Below are 17,229 nucleotides of genomic sequence, written 5' to 3'. Positions count from 1 at the left end.
TAATGATTAGTGATGTTGAGCATTTTTTCATATGTCTATTTGCCATTTGTATGTCCTCTTTGGAGAAATGTCTCTCCAGGTCCTCTGCCCATTTTTCAATTAGGTTGTGTGTTTCTCTGTTGTTGAGTTTCATGAGTTCCTTGTATATTTTGGATATTAGCCCCTTATCGGAGGCACTGTTTGCAAAAATCTTCTCCCATTCAGTTGGTTGCCTCTTTGTTTTGTCGATGGTTTCTTTTGCTGTGCAGAAGCTTTTAAGTTTGATACAGTCCCATTCATTTATTTTAGCTTTTATTTCCCTTGCCTTTGGAGTCAAATTCATAAAATTCTCCTTGAACCCAAGGTCCATAAGTTTAGTACCTGTGTTGTCTTCTATGCAGTTTATTGTTTCAGGTCTTATACTCAAGTCTTTGATCCATTTTGAATTAATTTTGGTACATGGTGACAGACAGCAGTCTAGTTTCATTCTTTTGCATGTGGCTTTCCAACTCTGCCAGCACCATTTATTGAAGAGGCTGTCTTTTCCCCATTGTATGTCTTTTGCTTCTTTGTCAAAAATTGTCGGTCCATATTTATGTGGTTTTATTTCTGGGTTCTCAATTCTATTCCATTGGTCTGTCTATGTGTCTGTTTTTCTGCCAATACCGTGCTGTTTTGATCATTGTGGCCCTGTAGTACAAGCTAAAGTCAGGGAGTGTGATACCTCCAATATTGTTCTTTTTTCTTAAGATTGCTTTGGCTATTCGGGGTCTTTTGTGGTTCCAGACAAATCTGATGATTTTTTATTCTATTTCTTTTAAAAAAATGCCATTGGGATTTTGATGGGGATTGTATTAAATCTGTATATTGCTTTGGGTAATATGACCATCTTAACTATGTTGGTTTTTCCAATCCATGAGCATGGAATGTCTTTCCATTTCTTTGTGTCTTCTTCAGTTTCTTTTAAAAATGTCTTATAGTTTTCAGCATATAGGTTTTTCACATCCTTGGTTAAGTTTATTCCTAGGTATTTTTTTCTTTTTGCTGCAATTACAAAAGGAATTTTTTTTTTATTTCTTTTTCTGAGATTTCATTGTTAGTGTATAGGAAAGCAGTGGACTTTTGTACGTTGATTTTGTAGCCGGCAACTTTACTATATTCGTTGATTGTTTCTAATAGCTTTTTGGTGGAGTCTTAGGGTTTTCTGTATATAGCATCATGTCATTTGCAAAGAGTGACAATTTAACTTCTTCATTCCCAATTTGGATGCCTTTTATTTCTTTCTCTTGCCTGATTGCTCTGGCAAGGACTTCCAACACTATGTTGAAAAGCAGAGGCGATAGGGGACAGCCCTGTCGTGTTCCTGAATGTAGAGCAAAGGGCTTCAGTTTTTCACCCTTAATTATGATATTAGCTGAGGGCTTGTCATGTATGGCCTTTATTATATTAAGGTATTTTCCTTCTATATCTGTTTATTAAGTGTTTTAATCATAAATGAATGTTGTATCTTGTCAAATGCTTTTTCTGTATCAATTGATATAATCATATGCTTTTTGTCCTTTATTTTGTTTATGTGATGTATTACATTGATGGATTTGCGTATGTTGAACAATCCTTGTGCCCCTGGGATGAACCCCACTTGGTCGTGATGAATAATCTTTTTAATGCATTATTGCCTTCGATTTGCTATTTTGTTTAGGATTTTGCATCTGTATTCATCATAGATACTGGTCTGTAGTTTTCTTTTTTTGTGCTGTCCTTACCAGGTTTTGGTATCAGGATAATGTTGGCCTCATAAAATGAGTTAGGGAGTACTGCCTCTTCTTCAATTTTTTGGAAGAGTTTGAGCAGAATTGGTATTGGATCCTCTTTGAAGGTTTGGTAGAATTCACTAGTGAAGCTATCTGATCCCGGACTTTTGCTTTTGGGAAGGTTTTGGATGACTGATTCAATTTCGTTACTACTGATTGGTCTGTGTAGATTTTCAGTTTTTTATGGTTCAGTGTAGGAAGGCTATGTGTTTCTAAGAACTTGTCCATTTCTTCTAGGTTATTGAATTTGGTGTCATAGAGTCCTTCATAGTATTCTTGGATGAACCTTTGTATTTCTGTGGCATCCATTATAACTTCCCCTTTTTCATTTCTGATTTTGTTTATTAATGTCTTCTCTCTGTTTATCTTAGTGAGTCTAGCCAAGGGTTTGTCAATTTTGTTAATATTTTCATTTCAAAGAACAGCTCTTTGTCATGTTAAGTTTTTCTACTGTCTTTTTGTTCTCTATTTCATTTAGTTCTGCTCTGATTTTTATTATTTCCTTTCTTCTGCTGACCTTGGGTTTCATTTGTTCTTCTTTTTCTAGTTCTTTAACATGTAATGTGAGGTTATTTATTTGGGATTTTTCTTGTTTCTTGAGATAGGCCTGTAATGATATAAATTTCCCTCTTAAACTGCTTTCGCTGCGTCCCAACAATTTTGGTAGGATGTATTTTCATTCTCATTTGTTTCTATGTATCTTTTGATCTCTCCTCTAATTTCTTTTTTGACCTGGTCATTCTTTAAAAGTATGTTGTTTAATCTCCAGGTATTTGTGGGTTTTCCTGCTTTCTTTTTGCAGTTCATATTCAATTACAAAGCCTTGTGATCAGAGAATATGCTTGGTATGATTTCAATCTTCTTAAATTTGCTGAGGCTAGTTTTATGTCCTAATATATTGTCTATCCTTGAGAATGTTCCATGTACACTAGAAAAAAATGTATAAGCTGATATTTTAGGATGAAGTGCTCTATAAATGTCAATTATGTCCATTTCATCTAATGTGTCATTTAGGGTTGGTATTTCGTTATTTATTTTCTGTTTGGATGATGTATCCATAGCTATCAATGATGTATTTAGGTCCCCTAGTATAATTGTGTTTTGGTCAATTACTCCCTTTAGTTCTGTTAGTATATTTCGGTGCTCCCTGATTGGGGGCATAAATATTGATGACTGTTATATCTTCTTGTTGTATAGTCCCCTTTACCATTATGAAATGTCCATCTTTGTCTCTTGTTATCTTTTTCACCCTGAAGTCTGTTTTATCTCATATAATTATGGCTACACCTGATTTTCTCTGGGTACCATTTGCTTGGAGTGTCAATTTCCACCCTTTCACTTTGAGTCTATGCTTGTCCTTGTAGCTGAGATGTGTCTCTTGGAGACAGCATATGGTTGGGTTTAGTTTTTTGATCCAGTCTGCTACTCTGTGTCTTTTTATTGGTGAGTTCAGTCCATTTACATTTAGGGTGATTACTGATATGTGAGGATTTCCTGTCATTCTATCTTTAGTTTTCTGGTAAGGCAGTGTCTCCATTGTTTCTTTGCCTTTTTGTTGTTGTCTATTATTTCTATGTGGTAGTATTCTATGATGTTTCCCTCTGTTTCTTCTTTTATTACAGTATATATTTCAGTTCTGGATTTTTTTTTTATTTTTTTTTTTGTTTTGAGTGGTTACCCTTAAGGTTATGTAAAAGAAAGTTTGATATTTAGAGTATTCCATTTTCTTCAGCATGCTTACATTCTCCATTCCCATATTCCGGTTCAGGCCTTTACTCTGCCCCTTTTTATGTTTTGGTTGCCACAAATTGTCCCTGTTGATGGTGGTCGAATAGCCTTCTTTAATATTTCTTGTAGTACAGGCCGTGTATTAGAAAATTCCCTCAGCTTCTGTATGTCTGGAAAGGTCTTTATTCCTCCTTCATAACCAAAGGATATCTTTGCTGGATATATTATTTTTGACTCATAATTTCTCTCTTTCAATAGTTTGGATATTTGGTTCCACTCCCTCCTGGCTTGCAGAGTTTCTACTGAAAAATCTGAGGATAATCTAATGGGCTTTCCTTTGTTGGTTACCGTCTTCTTTTCCCTGGCTGCCTTGAGGATTCTTTCTTTGTCATTGATTTTTGACAGCTTCAATACAATGTGCCTTGGAGAAGGCCTGTTAGGGTTGAGGTAATTAGGTGTTGTATTTGCTTCTTGGATTTGAGGATCCAGTTCTTTCCACAAGTTTGGGAAGTTCTCATTGACTATTTGTTTGAATATACTCTCTGTTTCCTTCTCTCTTTCTTCTCTTTCTAGTATGCCCATTATTCTTATATTGCTCTTTCTGATGGAGTCAGGAAGTTCTTGTAGAGTTCTTTCATTTGTTTTAAGTCTCATGTCTCTTTCTTCTTCCATCCATGTCATTTCCAGGTTTCCATCTTCAATGTCACTGATTCTCTCCTCCATCTGGTCAACTCTGCCACCTAAGCTGGCTGTTTCATTCTTCATTTCTTCTACTGAGTTCTTAATTTCCAGAAATTCCATTTGGTTCTTTTTGAAAATTTCAATCTCTTTGGTAAAATGTTCATGTTGTTCTTTGTGTTTCTGAGTTCATTAAACTGCCTTTCTGTGTTTTCTTGCATCTCGTTGAGTTTTTTCAGAACTGCGATCTTGAATTCTCTGTCATTTAAGTCACATATTTTCATATCTTTAAGTTCATTTTCTGGAGACTTTTCACTTTCTTTCTGAGCTGTCTTGTTGCCTTGGTTATTCATGGCAATTAATGATTAATTATTTCTCTTTCTAGACATCTACAGGAGTGGGTTCTGCAACAGGTTGATAGGATGAGGCCTATCTTTTGTTTTACAATACTTGTTGGTATAATGTTTTATTTTCTCTCCTACTGCAGCCTTTTTTTTCTGTCTCACACTGTAGTGTTATGTTTTGTCTGCATTATTCCAGCTTCTCACACAATGGGGGCATTCTCTGGAAGATGGGCTTCTCCTCTGTGAATAGTTCGCCTGGGTCATAGGGCGCCACGTCCGTGGGGGGATGCGGAGAGCTTTTGAAGTTTTAAAGCTCTTCCTGCACCAGATTCAGAGCCCGTGTTTTTCAGCAGTTCAGTTTACTCCTGCAGGGATCCACCCAGATAGGTGGGGACAAGGGTGGATTGTGAGAGGTGGCCCAGAGCAATGGCCACGACCACCACCACAGCCGTTCCTGCTTCCACAGCTCCCTCCCCTTTGTGGGAACTAGTTGGGCTGTGAATCTGTGTTTGTGGTCCACAGTTCTCAGAATTGCAAATATTCTGTTCTTTTGATCTGACACTGCTGCTGTTCCGCTTCTAGCACTGGGCAGGTGGAGGCGGGGAGAGCTCTGGAAGGGTAGGGAGGGGGCGGCTAGGCTCAGTGCCTGAGGCTTCTGTTCTCTGTGGCAGTGAGGGCTTAAACCACCGTTTTCAGCCTTCTTCCCTCTGTCTTTGCTCCGAGGTCTCTGCCGTGAGCGTTGGGTTCAGCCATGTTATATTCTTTCTCCTCAGCCCTGTGGGCCATAAACGGAACCCTAACAGTTCGAGTTCTTCCCTCTCCCACAGCTGCGGTAGTTCCAGGATGCAGCGAGCTCGGAGCACTGAGCTAGGTCTGCGTCCTGTGCCTGCGCGGCCCCACCTCCACACTTCTCCCTTCCCTCCTTCCCTGCTCGCACAATTTGCCCACCTTTAGGTGAATTCAGTAGTGAGCCTCTTTGTGTTGTCTGTCTGCTATGCAGGGAGCCCTTTGTGGAGTTAAAGTTGTTCAATTTGTTGTAAATTCCAAGGGAGATTTCCAGAGGCTCACTGCATGTCGCCATTTTGATGACGTCCATGATATATACTTTTTGATATACAGAAAGAAAGTTGAGAAGATCAAGTTTAACTCTTTGCAATGCATATATTAAACAAAGATTTGTTAACTTATCCAAAGCATCTTTAAATGAATATTTTATATGGTAGGCATACCAGTGCTGGCTCTGAATTATCAACTGAACGAGTTCACCGACAAAGAATCATTACCTAACCAGTTCTTTTGTTCGTTCTTTTTCTTTTTTTGGCACTCAGTATGAATTCATAGGCCTTAAGGTTTGTTTTTAAAGCAGTTACTGATGCTGGAGATACTTTTTTCACTTACTGCAATAATGGCTGAATTTTGAACTACATGTTCCCTGTCATTCAATTGAGAATTCTCTGCTCTTCCCCTAGATGAATAAGACAGGCAGTTAGCATTAAGGTAAGATGTCAGCATTAAGGATGGACATTAAAAGTACTCCTATCTTCAATAATGGCTAAGTGAAATTAGCTACAGACTTTAACTATCAAATTAAAAAATATTCGTTTCATAAATTATTTTAAAGAGAGAAATGGATATGTACCCTGTATCTGTGAAGGTCAATGGATGAATTCCTATTCCACCAGTGTTAGATTCCTTTCTAAAATACTATTTTGCATGATTTCTTGCTGTGTTTTAATGTGATTTTTTAAATAATTTTTTAAATTATAGTTTACATACAATGGGATATTAGTTTCAGGTGTACAACACAGTGATTACACATTTATATAACTTACAAAGAGATCACCTCAATAAATCTAGTACTCGTCTGACACCATATATAGTTATTACAATATTAATGACTATATTCCTTGTGCTCTACTTTACATCCCCATGACCAATTTGTACTTCTTAATCCCTTCAACTTTTTCATTCATCCCCCCAAAACCCCTCTCATCTGGCAACCATCAAAATGTTCTCTGTATCTATGAGTTTGTTTCTGGGTTTTTTTTGTTGTTGTTGTTAATTTATTTGGTTTTTAGATTCTACATATAAGTGAAATCATATGACATTTGTCTTTCTCTGACTGGCTTAGTCCACTCAGCATAATACCCTCTAGGTCCATCCATGTTGTTGCAGATGTCAAGATTTCATTCGTTCTTATGGCTGAGTAATATTCCGTTGTATATATGTACCGCCTCTTTTTTACCCATTCATCCATTAATGGATACCCAGGTTTCCTTCATATCTTTGTAGATAATGCTGCAGTGAACATAAGGATGCACATGTCCCCGTGAAGTAGCATTTTGGGTTTCTCCAGATATAAATACCCAGAAATGGGATTACTAGGTCCTTCTTTGTCTCTTGTTATAGCCTTAGTTTAAAAATCTATTTTGTCTGGCATAAGTATTGCTACTTCAGCTTTTGTTTTTCCATTTTCGTGAAATATCTCTTTACTTTCCATCTCTTTACTTTCAGTCTGTGTATGTCTTTCGTCTGAAGTGAGTCTTTTATAGGCAGCATATGTAAGGGACTTGTTTTCTTATGCATTCAGTCACCCTATGTCTTTTGATTGGAGTATTTAATTCATTTACATTAAAAGTAATTGTTGATACATATGTAGATATTGACACTTTATTTTTCATATTTTTAATCTTTTATTTTTTTTTCTCATCTTAAAGAGGTCCTCTAAGATTCCTTGTAGTACTGGTTTGGTTATGATGAACGCCTTTAGTTTTTTCTTGTCTGGAAGCTATTTTTCCTTCGATTCCAAATGATAGCTTTCCTGGGTAGAGTAATCTTGGTTGTAGGTGCTTACTTTTCATCACTTTGAATATTTTGTGCCAGTCCCTCTTGCCTGCAAAGTTTCTGTTGAGAAATCAGATGACAGTCTTATGGGAGCTCTCTTGTAGGTAACTGCTTTTTTCTTGCTGCTTTTAAGATTCTTTCTTTGTCTTTAACTTTTGGCATTTTAATTGTGATGTGTCTTGGTGTGGGCCTCTTTGGGTTCATCTTGTTTGGGAATATCTGCACTTTCTGGGCTTATATGTCTATTTCCTTTACTGAGTTAGGGAAGTTTTCTGTCATTCTTTCTTCAAATTGTTTCCAATTCCTTGCTCTCTCTCTTGTCCTTCTGGTACCCCTATAATGCGAATGTTGGTACGCTTGCTTGATGTTGCTGCAGAGGCTTCTTAAACTCTCTTCATTTTTATGTCTTCTTTTTTCTTTTTACTATTCTGATTGGGTGTTTTTTGCTACTTTGTCTTCCAAATTGCTGATTTGATCCTTTGTTTTACCTAATGTACTGTTGATTCCCTCTAATTTATTCTTCATTTCAGTTATTGTATTGTTTCTTACTGGTTCTTTTTTATGTTTCTATCTCTATTTTTATGTTTTGTATCTCTGTTGAAGTTCTCCTTGAGCTCATTGAGCATCCTTATAACCAGTGTTTTGAACTGTGCATCTGGTAAATTGCTTGTCTCCATTTTGTTTATTTCTTTTTCTGGAGCTTTGTTGTTCTTTCATTTGGTAGATGTTTCTTTGTCTGCCCATTTTGGCTGCCTCCCTGTCTTTGTTTCTATGTGTTAGGTAGAGCTGCTGTATCTCCTCGTCTTAGTAGAGTGGCCTTATGTAGTAGACGTGCTGTGGGTCCCAGTGGTACAGTCTAGTTACCTGAGCTGGGTGCTCCAGGTGTGTCTCTGGTGTGGGTTGTGTGTGCCCTACTCTCCTTGTTCAGCCTTCGTTGCCATTTGCACATCAGTGGGAGGGATTGACCTTCAGGCTGATTGGTTGTGAGGACTGGCCATGACTACACTGGAGGAGCTGTTGTGCAGGAACTGTCCCTAGAGAGCAGCATTTGCTTTAGTGGGTCTCTTATGCCTGCCCAGTCTGCCCTTGAGATGTGTCATTTATACAGGTGGTTAGGTGGTTCTCTGGTGTGATCTAAAGCTGGCCACAGAGTATGTTGGTTTTGGCACCTCTTGGAAGGGGCTCTGTTACAAACCAAGGTCACCTGTGCCTGTGCCCTGCCCGGGGCCAGTTAGTGTGAACTACTAGGTGATCTGCAGATGGTGGACACTTGTACTAGACTTAGAGGTACCTGGGAGAGGCTAAGCTGTGAACCAAGGCTGGCTGCCACTAGTGCTGTGCTTGGGACTGTTCAGCAAGAGGTATCATGGGGCATACTGTGGTTAGATGCTGCTTGTTTGGGATTTTTCCACCTTTAAGGGATTTGAGGATAGGCCAAGCATGAGCCAACACAGGCCGTTTGTATGTAAAAGCCACTGGAAGTGGCTTGGGAGGGCCCACAAGTTGTGTGGGGTGGGGAATTAGGGAATCAGTAGAACACAGGAACCAGTTAGCTAGGTTGATGGAGACTCAGATATGGCAATAGGAGGGCTTTCCAAAGGAACAATGGCTTCTGCCAGCAAGCACTTCTGTCTAGGAGGAAGCTGCCCCCCCACCCCAGCCCTCTCCTTGAAGCCAATTCAGTTTCTTCCCTGGTGCCTTTTGAGGTGCTGCCCCTGCTCTGGAGCTCAGAGCGACTGATTCCATCAGTAAGTTTGTGCACGGACCCTTTAAGAGGAGCTGGGACAATAGTTGCCCTCCAGTTCACTCAGCTGCAATCTCTGCTGGTTTTCACAGCCAGAAGTCGTGGGGACTTCTCTTCTAGGCACTGAAATCTTGGGCAGGGGAGCATGGTGTGGCAATGGGACCTCTCTTGGTGGTGACCCCTGCAGCTAAGATATCCCTACTGATTTTCAGCTGCCACACATGGGAGTGGGACCAGCCTGTTTAGTGTCTCCACCCTTCCTCCCAGTCTCCACATGGCTCTTCTGTATATTCTTAGTTACAGGACTTCTGTTTAGCTAGAGTTCAGGTGATTCTCAGTGATGGTCATTCTGTAGTTTAGTTGTAATTTCGATAGGTTTGTGAGAGGAGGGGAGCACAGCATTTGCCTGTTCCACCATCTAGACCAGAAGCCTTACCTAACCAATTTTCTGATAAAGAACATGAACAATGAAAGTTTGTAGAGTTCTTATCTTGCTGGCTGTTACTATCTAAATGCCCAAGGTTATTATATTTGAAGTATATGAAGTTCAGCTGAGTGTTGAGAGAAAGAAACCTAATACAAAGAAACATTGAGTTGGATGTAAGGAAACTATAAACCATTAGAGATGGGATTTTCATTACATTTATTTTAATAACTATGATTGGGGAAGTGAGGTGGAAAAACTAATAGTGTTTTATTGGGAACACAGTTGATAGGTTTTCAAGATTTTTTGAGCTTTATGATTTTTAAGCATAAAATATTTTACTCTTTTTAAAAAATAGAAATAAAATCAATCATATATATCTCTTCTTTCCTAAGTAGCACTTGCTATTTAAGTTAGAAACTGAGCCATCATCTGGTACATCAGTTTTGATAGAGTTTTTGTGCGACTTTGCTAAACAGTCCCAATCAATCTTTTAATAGTTTTTCTCTTAGTTTTTCTTAGCTAATGAGTATAATGCTATTTTACTATTATTTTGTTTTTGTTCTTTTTAAAAATTATAGTTGATACAATATTACATTAGTTTGAAATCTATAGCATACTGATCTATATATCTATATCTATAGCACAGTGATATATATATACACATATATGTGTATATATATATATATATATATATATACATATATATATATGCTATATATATATACTGGGGGTGCTATATATATACACACACTCGGGGTGCCAAAACAACGTATACAAGTGGACACTTTGGTGAATGTTGCTTAAGCAGTAGTTTGCCAACTCAGTAGTGTCTGGACACTATGGTAAACACGTTGAACACCACTTGTAATTGCAGGAGTCAAACATGACTATATATTGAGTATTACAATTTTAATACAGGTTTTTCCTTTCTTAAAATGTGTATACTTTTTTGGCACGATTATATATATGTATGTATGTAAATATACATATATGTGTGTTGTGCATATATATATATATATGTGTGTGTGTGTGTGTGTGTGTGTATATATATATATACATATATATATAAAATCTCCCATATGACGTGATCACCATGACAATTTATTACAAAGTTATTATAATATTATTGACTATATTCTCTATGCTATGCATTACATCCTGTGACTTATTTTATAACTGGAAATTTGAACCTCTTAATTCTCGTCACCGTTTTTGTCCATTCCCTCACCCCCCTTCCTCTCCGGCAACCATCAGTTTGTTGTCTGTATCTATGAGTCTGTTTCTGTATTGTTTCACTTGCTTATTTGTTTTGACCTTCAGATTCCACATATAAGTGAGATCATGTGGTACTTGTCTTTCTCTCTCTGACTTAGTTTGCTTAGCATAATACCCTCTAGGTCCATTCATGTTGTCACAAATGGTGAGATTTCATTCTTTTTATGGCTGAGTAATATTCCATTTGTGTGTGTATGTATATACACACATATATATCACATCTTCTTTATCCGCTTATCTGTCACTGGATACCTAGGTCACTTCTATATCTTGGCTATTGTAAATAACCAAGAAGTGCAATGAACATAAAGGTATACACACACACACACACACACACACACACACACAGACACACACACACACAGTGTGTGTGTGTATGTGTGTGTTGCCAAAAAAATGTATACACATTTTAAGAAAGGAAAACTATTAAAATTGTAATACTCAATATATACCAATAACAAAAGACGAATACAAGTCATGTTTGACTTCTGCAATTACAAGAGGTGGTTACCATCAATGTCCGGACACTTCTGATTATGGCAAACTACTGCTTGAGCAATGTTGACTAAAGTGTCCACTTGTATACATTTTTTTGGCACCCCAGTGTGTGTGTGTGTGTGTGTGTGTGTGTGTGTGTGTATGTGTGTGTATAATCTGTTCGAATTAATGTTTTTATCTCTTCAAATAAATGCCCAGAAGAGGAATTGCTGGTTTGTATGGTAGGTCTGTTTTTAATTTTTTTGAGGAACCTCCATACTGTTTTTTGTAGCGGCTGCACCAATATATAGTCCTTCCAACAGTGCACAAGGGTACCTTTTTCTCCACATCTTTATCATCACTTGTATTTGTTGTCTTGATAATAGCCATTCTGACAGGTGTGATGTGATAATCTCAATGTGGTTTTGATTTACCTTTCCCTGATCAATAGTGATCATTAGTTGAGCATCTTTTCATTTGTCTATTAACCATCTGTATGTCTTCTTTAGAGAAATGTCTATTCAAGTCTTTGCCCATTTTTAAATTGGATTGTTTAGTTTTTTTTGACATTGAGTTATATGAGTTCTTTATATATTTTGGATATTAACCCCTCATCAGATATATCATTTATAAATATCTTCAATTTGGTAGGTTTCCTTATCATTTTGTTAATGGTTTCCTTTGCTGTGCAAAAGCTTTTTAGCTTGATGTAGTCCCCCCGCCCCCTTTTTTCCCCTGCTTTTGTTGCTCTTGTTTGGGGGGACATATCCAAAATCCAAAAAAATATTGCTAAAGCCTTAGTCAAAGAGTTTACTGCATCTGTTTTCTTCTAGGAGTTTTATAGTTTTAGGTCTTAACATTGAAGTCTTTAATCCGTTTTGAGCTTATTTTTGTATATGGTGTAAGACAATGGTCTAGTTTCTTTTTTTGTTGTTGTCGCACATATCTGTCCAGTTTTCCCATCACCATTAATTGAAGCAGCTGTCTTTTCCTCATTGTATATTCTTGTTCCTTTGTCATAGATTTATTGACCGTATAAGTGTGGGTTTATTTCTGGGCTTTCTATTCTGTTCTATTGATCTGTCTATCTGTTTTTGTACCAGTACCATACTGTTTTGATTGCTATAGCTTTATAGTATAGTTTGAAATCAGGGAGTGGAATACCTCCAACTTTGTTCTTCTTTTTCATGATTGCTTTGGCTATTCAGGGTCTTTTGTGATTCCATATAAAGTGCTTTTATTTTGTTTATCCATAACTACTACCCCTTTCATTCTAAGTTCGCTTCCACTAATCTTGTGTGACCTCGAAAATAAAACGTCCAAGCTTTGTTAGAGTTGTGAATAAAGTAAGAGTAAATTGACAGTTAGGAGTCTTGGATAAATAAAGTAGATTTACTCTGAGTTATCCCTCTCAGGGACCCACAACAACTTCCTTTTCTTAAGGGTCAGCAGATATGGTATAGGTGATTGAGTTGCTGGGAATATGATCTCTGCGTAAATACAATGTTGCCCTTATCATTGTTTTTCTTTTCTCCATCTTTTAGGTAACACATGTTAAATTTCCTTTTCATTCTTTACTTAGATAACTTTCAGATAAACAAAACCATAACCCTTAATTTCTTTCGTAATTGAAGTCTAGTAATTCCAACTGCCATAGATGCAATTTATTCAATGAATGAAAAGTTGTATGAAAACTGAGGGGTTTTTAAAACTACACACTTTTAAATACTTCCTGAGAACAGACTATTTAAAGACAGTCTATGGTGATTATGATGAATAAGATTAATTACTTTGTAGTTTATTTCAATTATAAGTTTACATTTCTTAATATTTTCATCTGTCCTTTGTTACTTTTTTTCTTTGAGATTTTCTAAAAATAAGGAACATTTTAAGGAAATAAAAGGAATGTAATATAATATAGAACATACAGCAACCATGTAAAGATAATATGATTTAAAACTCTAAACAGTGTTTGTGGAGGTTTATTTTTTTAGTTATATATTTTTAAAATCTCATTTACATTTGCATAAACATTAAACCTATTATTTTACTGTTGTTGGGTGACATTTATGGGAATGTGAACAACTTAACCCTTTGTGGTTTAAGATAGATTTGATTTGGTGAGGTGTGCTACAAGATATTCCTGGTAAAGACTTTCAAATATAAGTGGAGACTTTATTATCTTATAATTTCTAAATTATTACCTCATAGTCTTAATATGAAAAGACTGTATGTGTAAATTAGAACTTCAAATCTTTAAAAACTAAATAAAGGAACAAACCTCTTTATAAAAGTTCTTGCACTTTGGTTGCTATCCATTTCCTTTTAACTTGTTAATGACAGAGCAGCAAATGGGACCCAGCTGGTATCTGTGCCTCTAGATGGCCCAATAAAGGATCTTGAATAGGAGGGGAGGGTTAGTCTGTGTTGAGTTGAGTTGATGAGAAAGAGAGTATTACTATTTTGAGAAATCTAAATCATATTTTTTACATATGATGTATATCTGTTTGGATTTTGCTAGGTATGGATTAAACAAACGGGGAGGATTTAATTTACTTATGCCTGGGTCAGGAAAAGTGCCCAAAAGGACATGTTAATATGAGCCCTTCTATAAGACTAAATTATTTAAGGACATAATAGCAATAATAGCCAGCACTAATATTTATTATTTGCTTCTTCTGTGCCAGCACTTCGTATACTTCATTCTTACTTAATACTTCCCCAAACCCTTTGAGGTAGATTGTATCATTATAACTATTTTACAGATTTGAAAACTGTGCCTAGAAGGTTTAAGTAACTTACCCAAAGCCTCAGAACTAGTAAGTAATGGAGCTAAGATTTTAAATCATGCTTGCCTGACTTAAAGGCCCAAATCTTTACCAGTACATCCCACAGATTTCCCAAAACAATGCTTTACACACAATATGAACCAAAAAGTATTTGTTGAAATGATACTGCATTGGCTGAAAAAATTCATCTGAACAGTTTTGTAGAAATTTCTCAGCAAATGACAATCTAATCATTATTTTGAGTGTGATGCTCATATATGGGAAGATTAAGCTTGGAGATAGTCCCTTAAAAAGCAAAGTTTAAATGTAGGAAATTTGATTATCCTGGAATCATTCAGTATTTCATGTGGGCTGATAGGTATGTCTCTAATATAAGTAAGAACTAAGACTGTATGATGATAGCCTTGTCACAGCTTGCCTTAGTGAACTTTAAATTTTCGTCAGAAAATATTAGGCTTAAATACTTAGTAAAGCTACTAGGAGATTAAAAAGGTATTTATAAAGATGCATGTGTGAAAATCAGCACATTAGATTTAAGAGAAATATTTCTTAGTAAAGTTTATGTTATTTCCACTTTAAAACAAACTATTATTTCTGTTAACTATAGGCAAGGACTAAAACCGTTTTTAGACAAAGCATTATGATTATAGTGACTTGTATCTTGGATTTACCGTTTCATACGTGATGTAGTAGAAGGAGTTGTGCTTCGGAGTCAGGGGGACCCCGGCTTGAGTGTTTCCCAGCCGACTGACTGTGACCTTGAGCAAACAACTCCCAGTTCTTCATCCCAATTGAACCGATGATGCTTCTTTTGCATAAGTGGGATTATGTGAAGGGCTTGGTCTAGTAGGTACTCAGTAAAAAAAAATCGAGTCCTTATTCATGTTTTGAGAGCTATTCTTTTCAAAAATGGACTCAAATGAAATCTGAGTAAAATAAAGCATGATTCAGATGTCAGGGTTCAAGCATAGATATTTTAAATGAAGGCCTGTGAGACACACTTAAAGCATTTCATCAAGTCGTAGACCTCAAACAGTTCTTTTACTGCGCAGAATCAAGCAGTCAGTCAGCTCATCTCATACTAGCTCTGAAGCTTTTAACAAGACTCTTCACCTTCCTGAGTCTTGGTGTCCTTGTCTATAAAATGGGGATAATGACAAAATTTACCCCTTAGAGTATCTGTGACGATAAATGAAATAATACTTGGCAAATATTAATTACTTAAGTAAGTTTTAGCTATTACTATTAGTAGTAGCATATATACTCATGTATAAATGAATAGTTTTAGAAGGTCTGTGGTTTCTGACAGTACCTTTACAGATGAAATAGAAGAAATAAGTCATATTTGCATTGCAATGGTTTAAAACTCTTAAAATGCAAATGTTGTGACCTTTGTTGTGAGTGGACTGTGGGCATTGGGTTAGTTGGTGGCCCACTAGGTGGCTTGGGAGCCACCCTAGTGTTATGCTACACCAGGGGTTCCAGAGATGCAGAGTGTGACAGCTGATCCCAGGAATTCTTGCATGGTCCCCAAAACTCACCAGGTGAAGGAGCCTGCAGATGCTTCATGCTGGCCTTAGACGTCATTGTCAGAGAGAATCAAGAACACGCTTTGCAAAGACAAACCATGGGGTGGTAATACAGAGTCCTTTTAAAGTGACTAACAGCTGTTATGCCAAAGAGGTTTTGGCTGTATCTAACTCAGAACATTAATTTGTCAGAGAGGAAGGTGTAATTTTCTGCAGCTAGACTAGGTTCCTAGTTTGCTGACACAGGAATTAGAGTTTGAAAAACAGTAATTGCTGGTACTAAATATTTTTTTCAGAAAGTCACCTCCCATATGGTTATCCTCCAAATAATTTAAAATGCTTTCTTTCTTGCCCCACATGCAATGTGCACAGCGGTATCTCCTCACTCCTAAATTTCCTCGTCTCACTCAGCCTTTTTGTTGTTAAACTCAGTGCACAACTAAGGCAAACAGTGCATGAGCCATTTGGTGTGTACTGGTGAGAAGTAGAGACCAAACTTATCTGTTCTGTTCCAGGCCAAAGCTTACCTGCAGATTGCTGCAGAAGTGGTACGAAGATTGCCACCACCTCTGCAGTGATTCCCTGAGTGTCCTGGAAACTTACCTGCTGCTTCACAGTACGAAGACCTTTGGAAATCAACAGTGTGGTGGTAAAACCTACAGAAACAACAGCAATCATAGTTATTTTCTTGTATTTCTAAGGAAATAATGTCTCATTTTAAAATTTGATTTGCTAAGCAGTAAAATTTTTACATATCAATGCTAACTGCTACATTTAGGAATTTTTTGAAAACTGATGTGTACCAACTGAACAGAACTACATTTTATTTTATTGAACTACCCCTTGAGGAATCGTGAATTTGTATAACAAGCCCAACCTTCAATTCAGGGGAGAACTGCGCTCATTCCTCAGGACTGTAGAGCTAGTCATTTAAAGTATTTACTAAATTTGTGTAAGGACATAAGTGTGACACCCCTCCATCAGGCAGTTTGGTCTGGGTTTGAATCCTGCCTCGAATACTATCTTGGACACATTCTTAATATAGATTAAACCTCTACTTCTTCATCTGGACCAGACTCTATCCTCGACTTAATGAATCTGAATCTCCAGGGGTGGGACATGGACATACGTATTTTTAACAAGATCATAAAGATTTTGATGATTCTTATTATGATGGCAATAATAGTAATAATAAAGGCCAACGTTTATCATGTGTTTTCATGTGTCCTTATAGTTAATTTTCCTTTTGTATAAGTGGAGTACTATTATTATCTCCGTTTTACAGATGAAGAAACTGAGGTATGGGAAAGCTAAATGTCTTGCTGAGGGTTCCTATTTCAGTAAGGGATGGAGCTGGGGGATTTAAACTTTGGCAGTTGGATACCGAATCCCTCTTTTTATACACCAAAGGGCATTTGTTTATTTCAAAACAAATATAGTATTCAGTATTTCCTTGAACTCATTTGACCACCCCACCCCCTTTTAAGACCATTTCATGGAGTTCAATTTTCAAAGAATATGCTTTGAAAAACATGTATCTTGTTTAGTTGAGGCTTATAAAGTCAAGGGCTTCCCAAGGTCAAGAAGCAAGATAATTGTAAAGC

At 36.9% G+C, this 17,229-nt stretch overlaps 1 protein-coding gene across 5 annotated transcripts in view; it reads left to right on the top strand.

The window, feature by feature from the left end:
* Positions 1-16,840, top strand: part of NUBPL (NUBP iron-sulfur cluster assembly factor, mitochondrial) — a 196,931-nt gene extending 180,091 nt beyond the window's left edge. For all 5 annotated transcript variants that reach the window (XM_088796898.1, XM_088796897.1, XM_088796895.1 and 2 more), the window contains one exon: positions 16,141-16,840. In XM_088796898.1, the coding sequence (XP_088653024.1) occupies positions 16,141-16,203 (63 nt within the window). In that variant the 3' untranslated portion in view covers positions 16,204-16,840. The remainder of the gene's footprint in view (positions 1-16,140) is intronic.
* Positions 16,841-17,229: the final 389 nt, after the last annotated feature.

Source organism: Rhinolophus sinicus, chromosome 3 (assembly GCF_057876585.1).
Source record: "Rhinolophus sinicus isolate RSI-liver-muscle chromosome 3, RSI-T2T, whole genome shotgun sequence".
Taxonomy (NCBI): Eukaryota; Metazoa; Chordata; class Mammalia; order Chiroptera; family Rhinolophidae; genus Rhinolophus; species Rhinolophus sinicus.
Note: the sequence above shows the minus strand (reverse complement) of the source record. Positions and strands in the feature narration are given on the sequence as shown.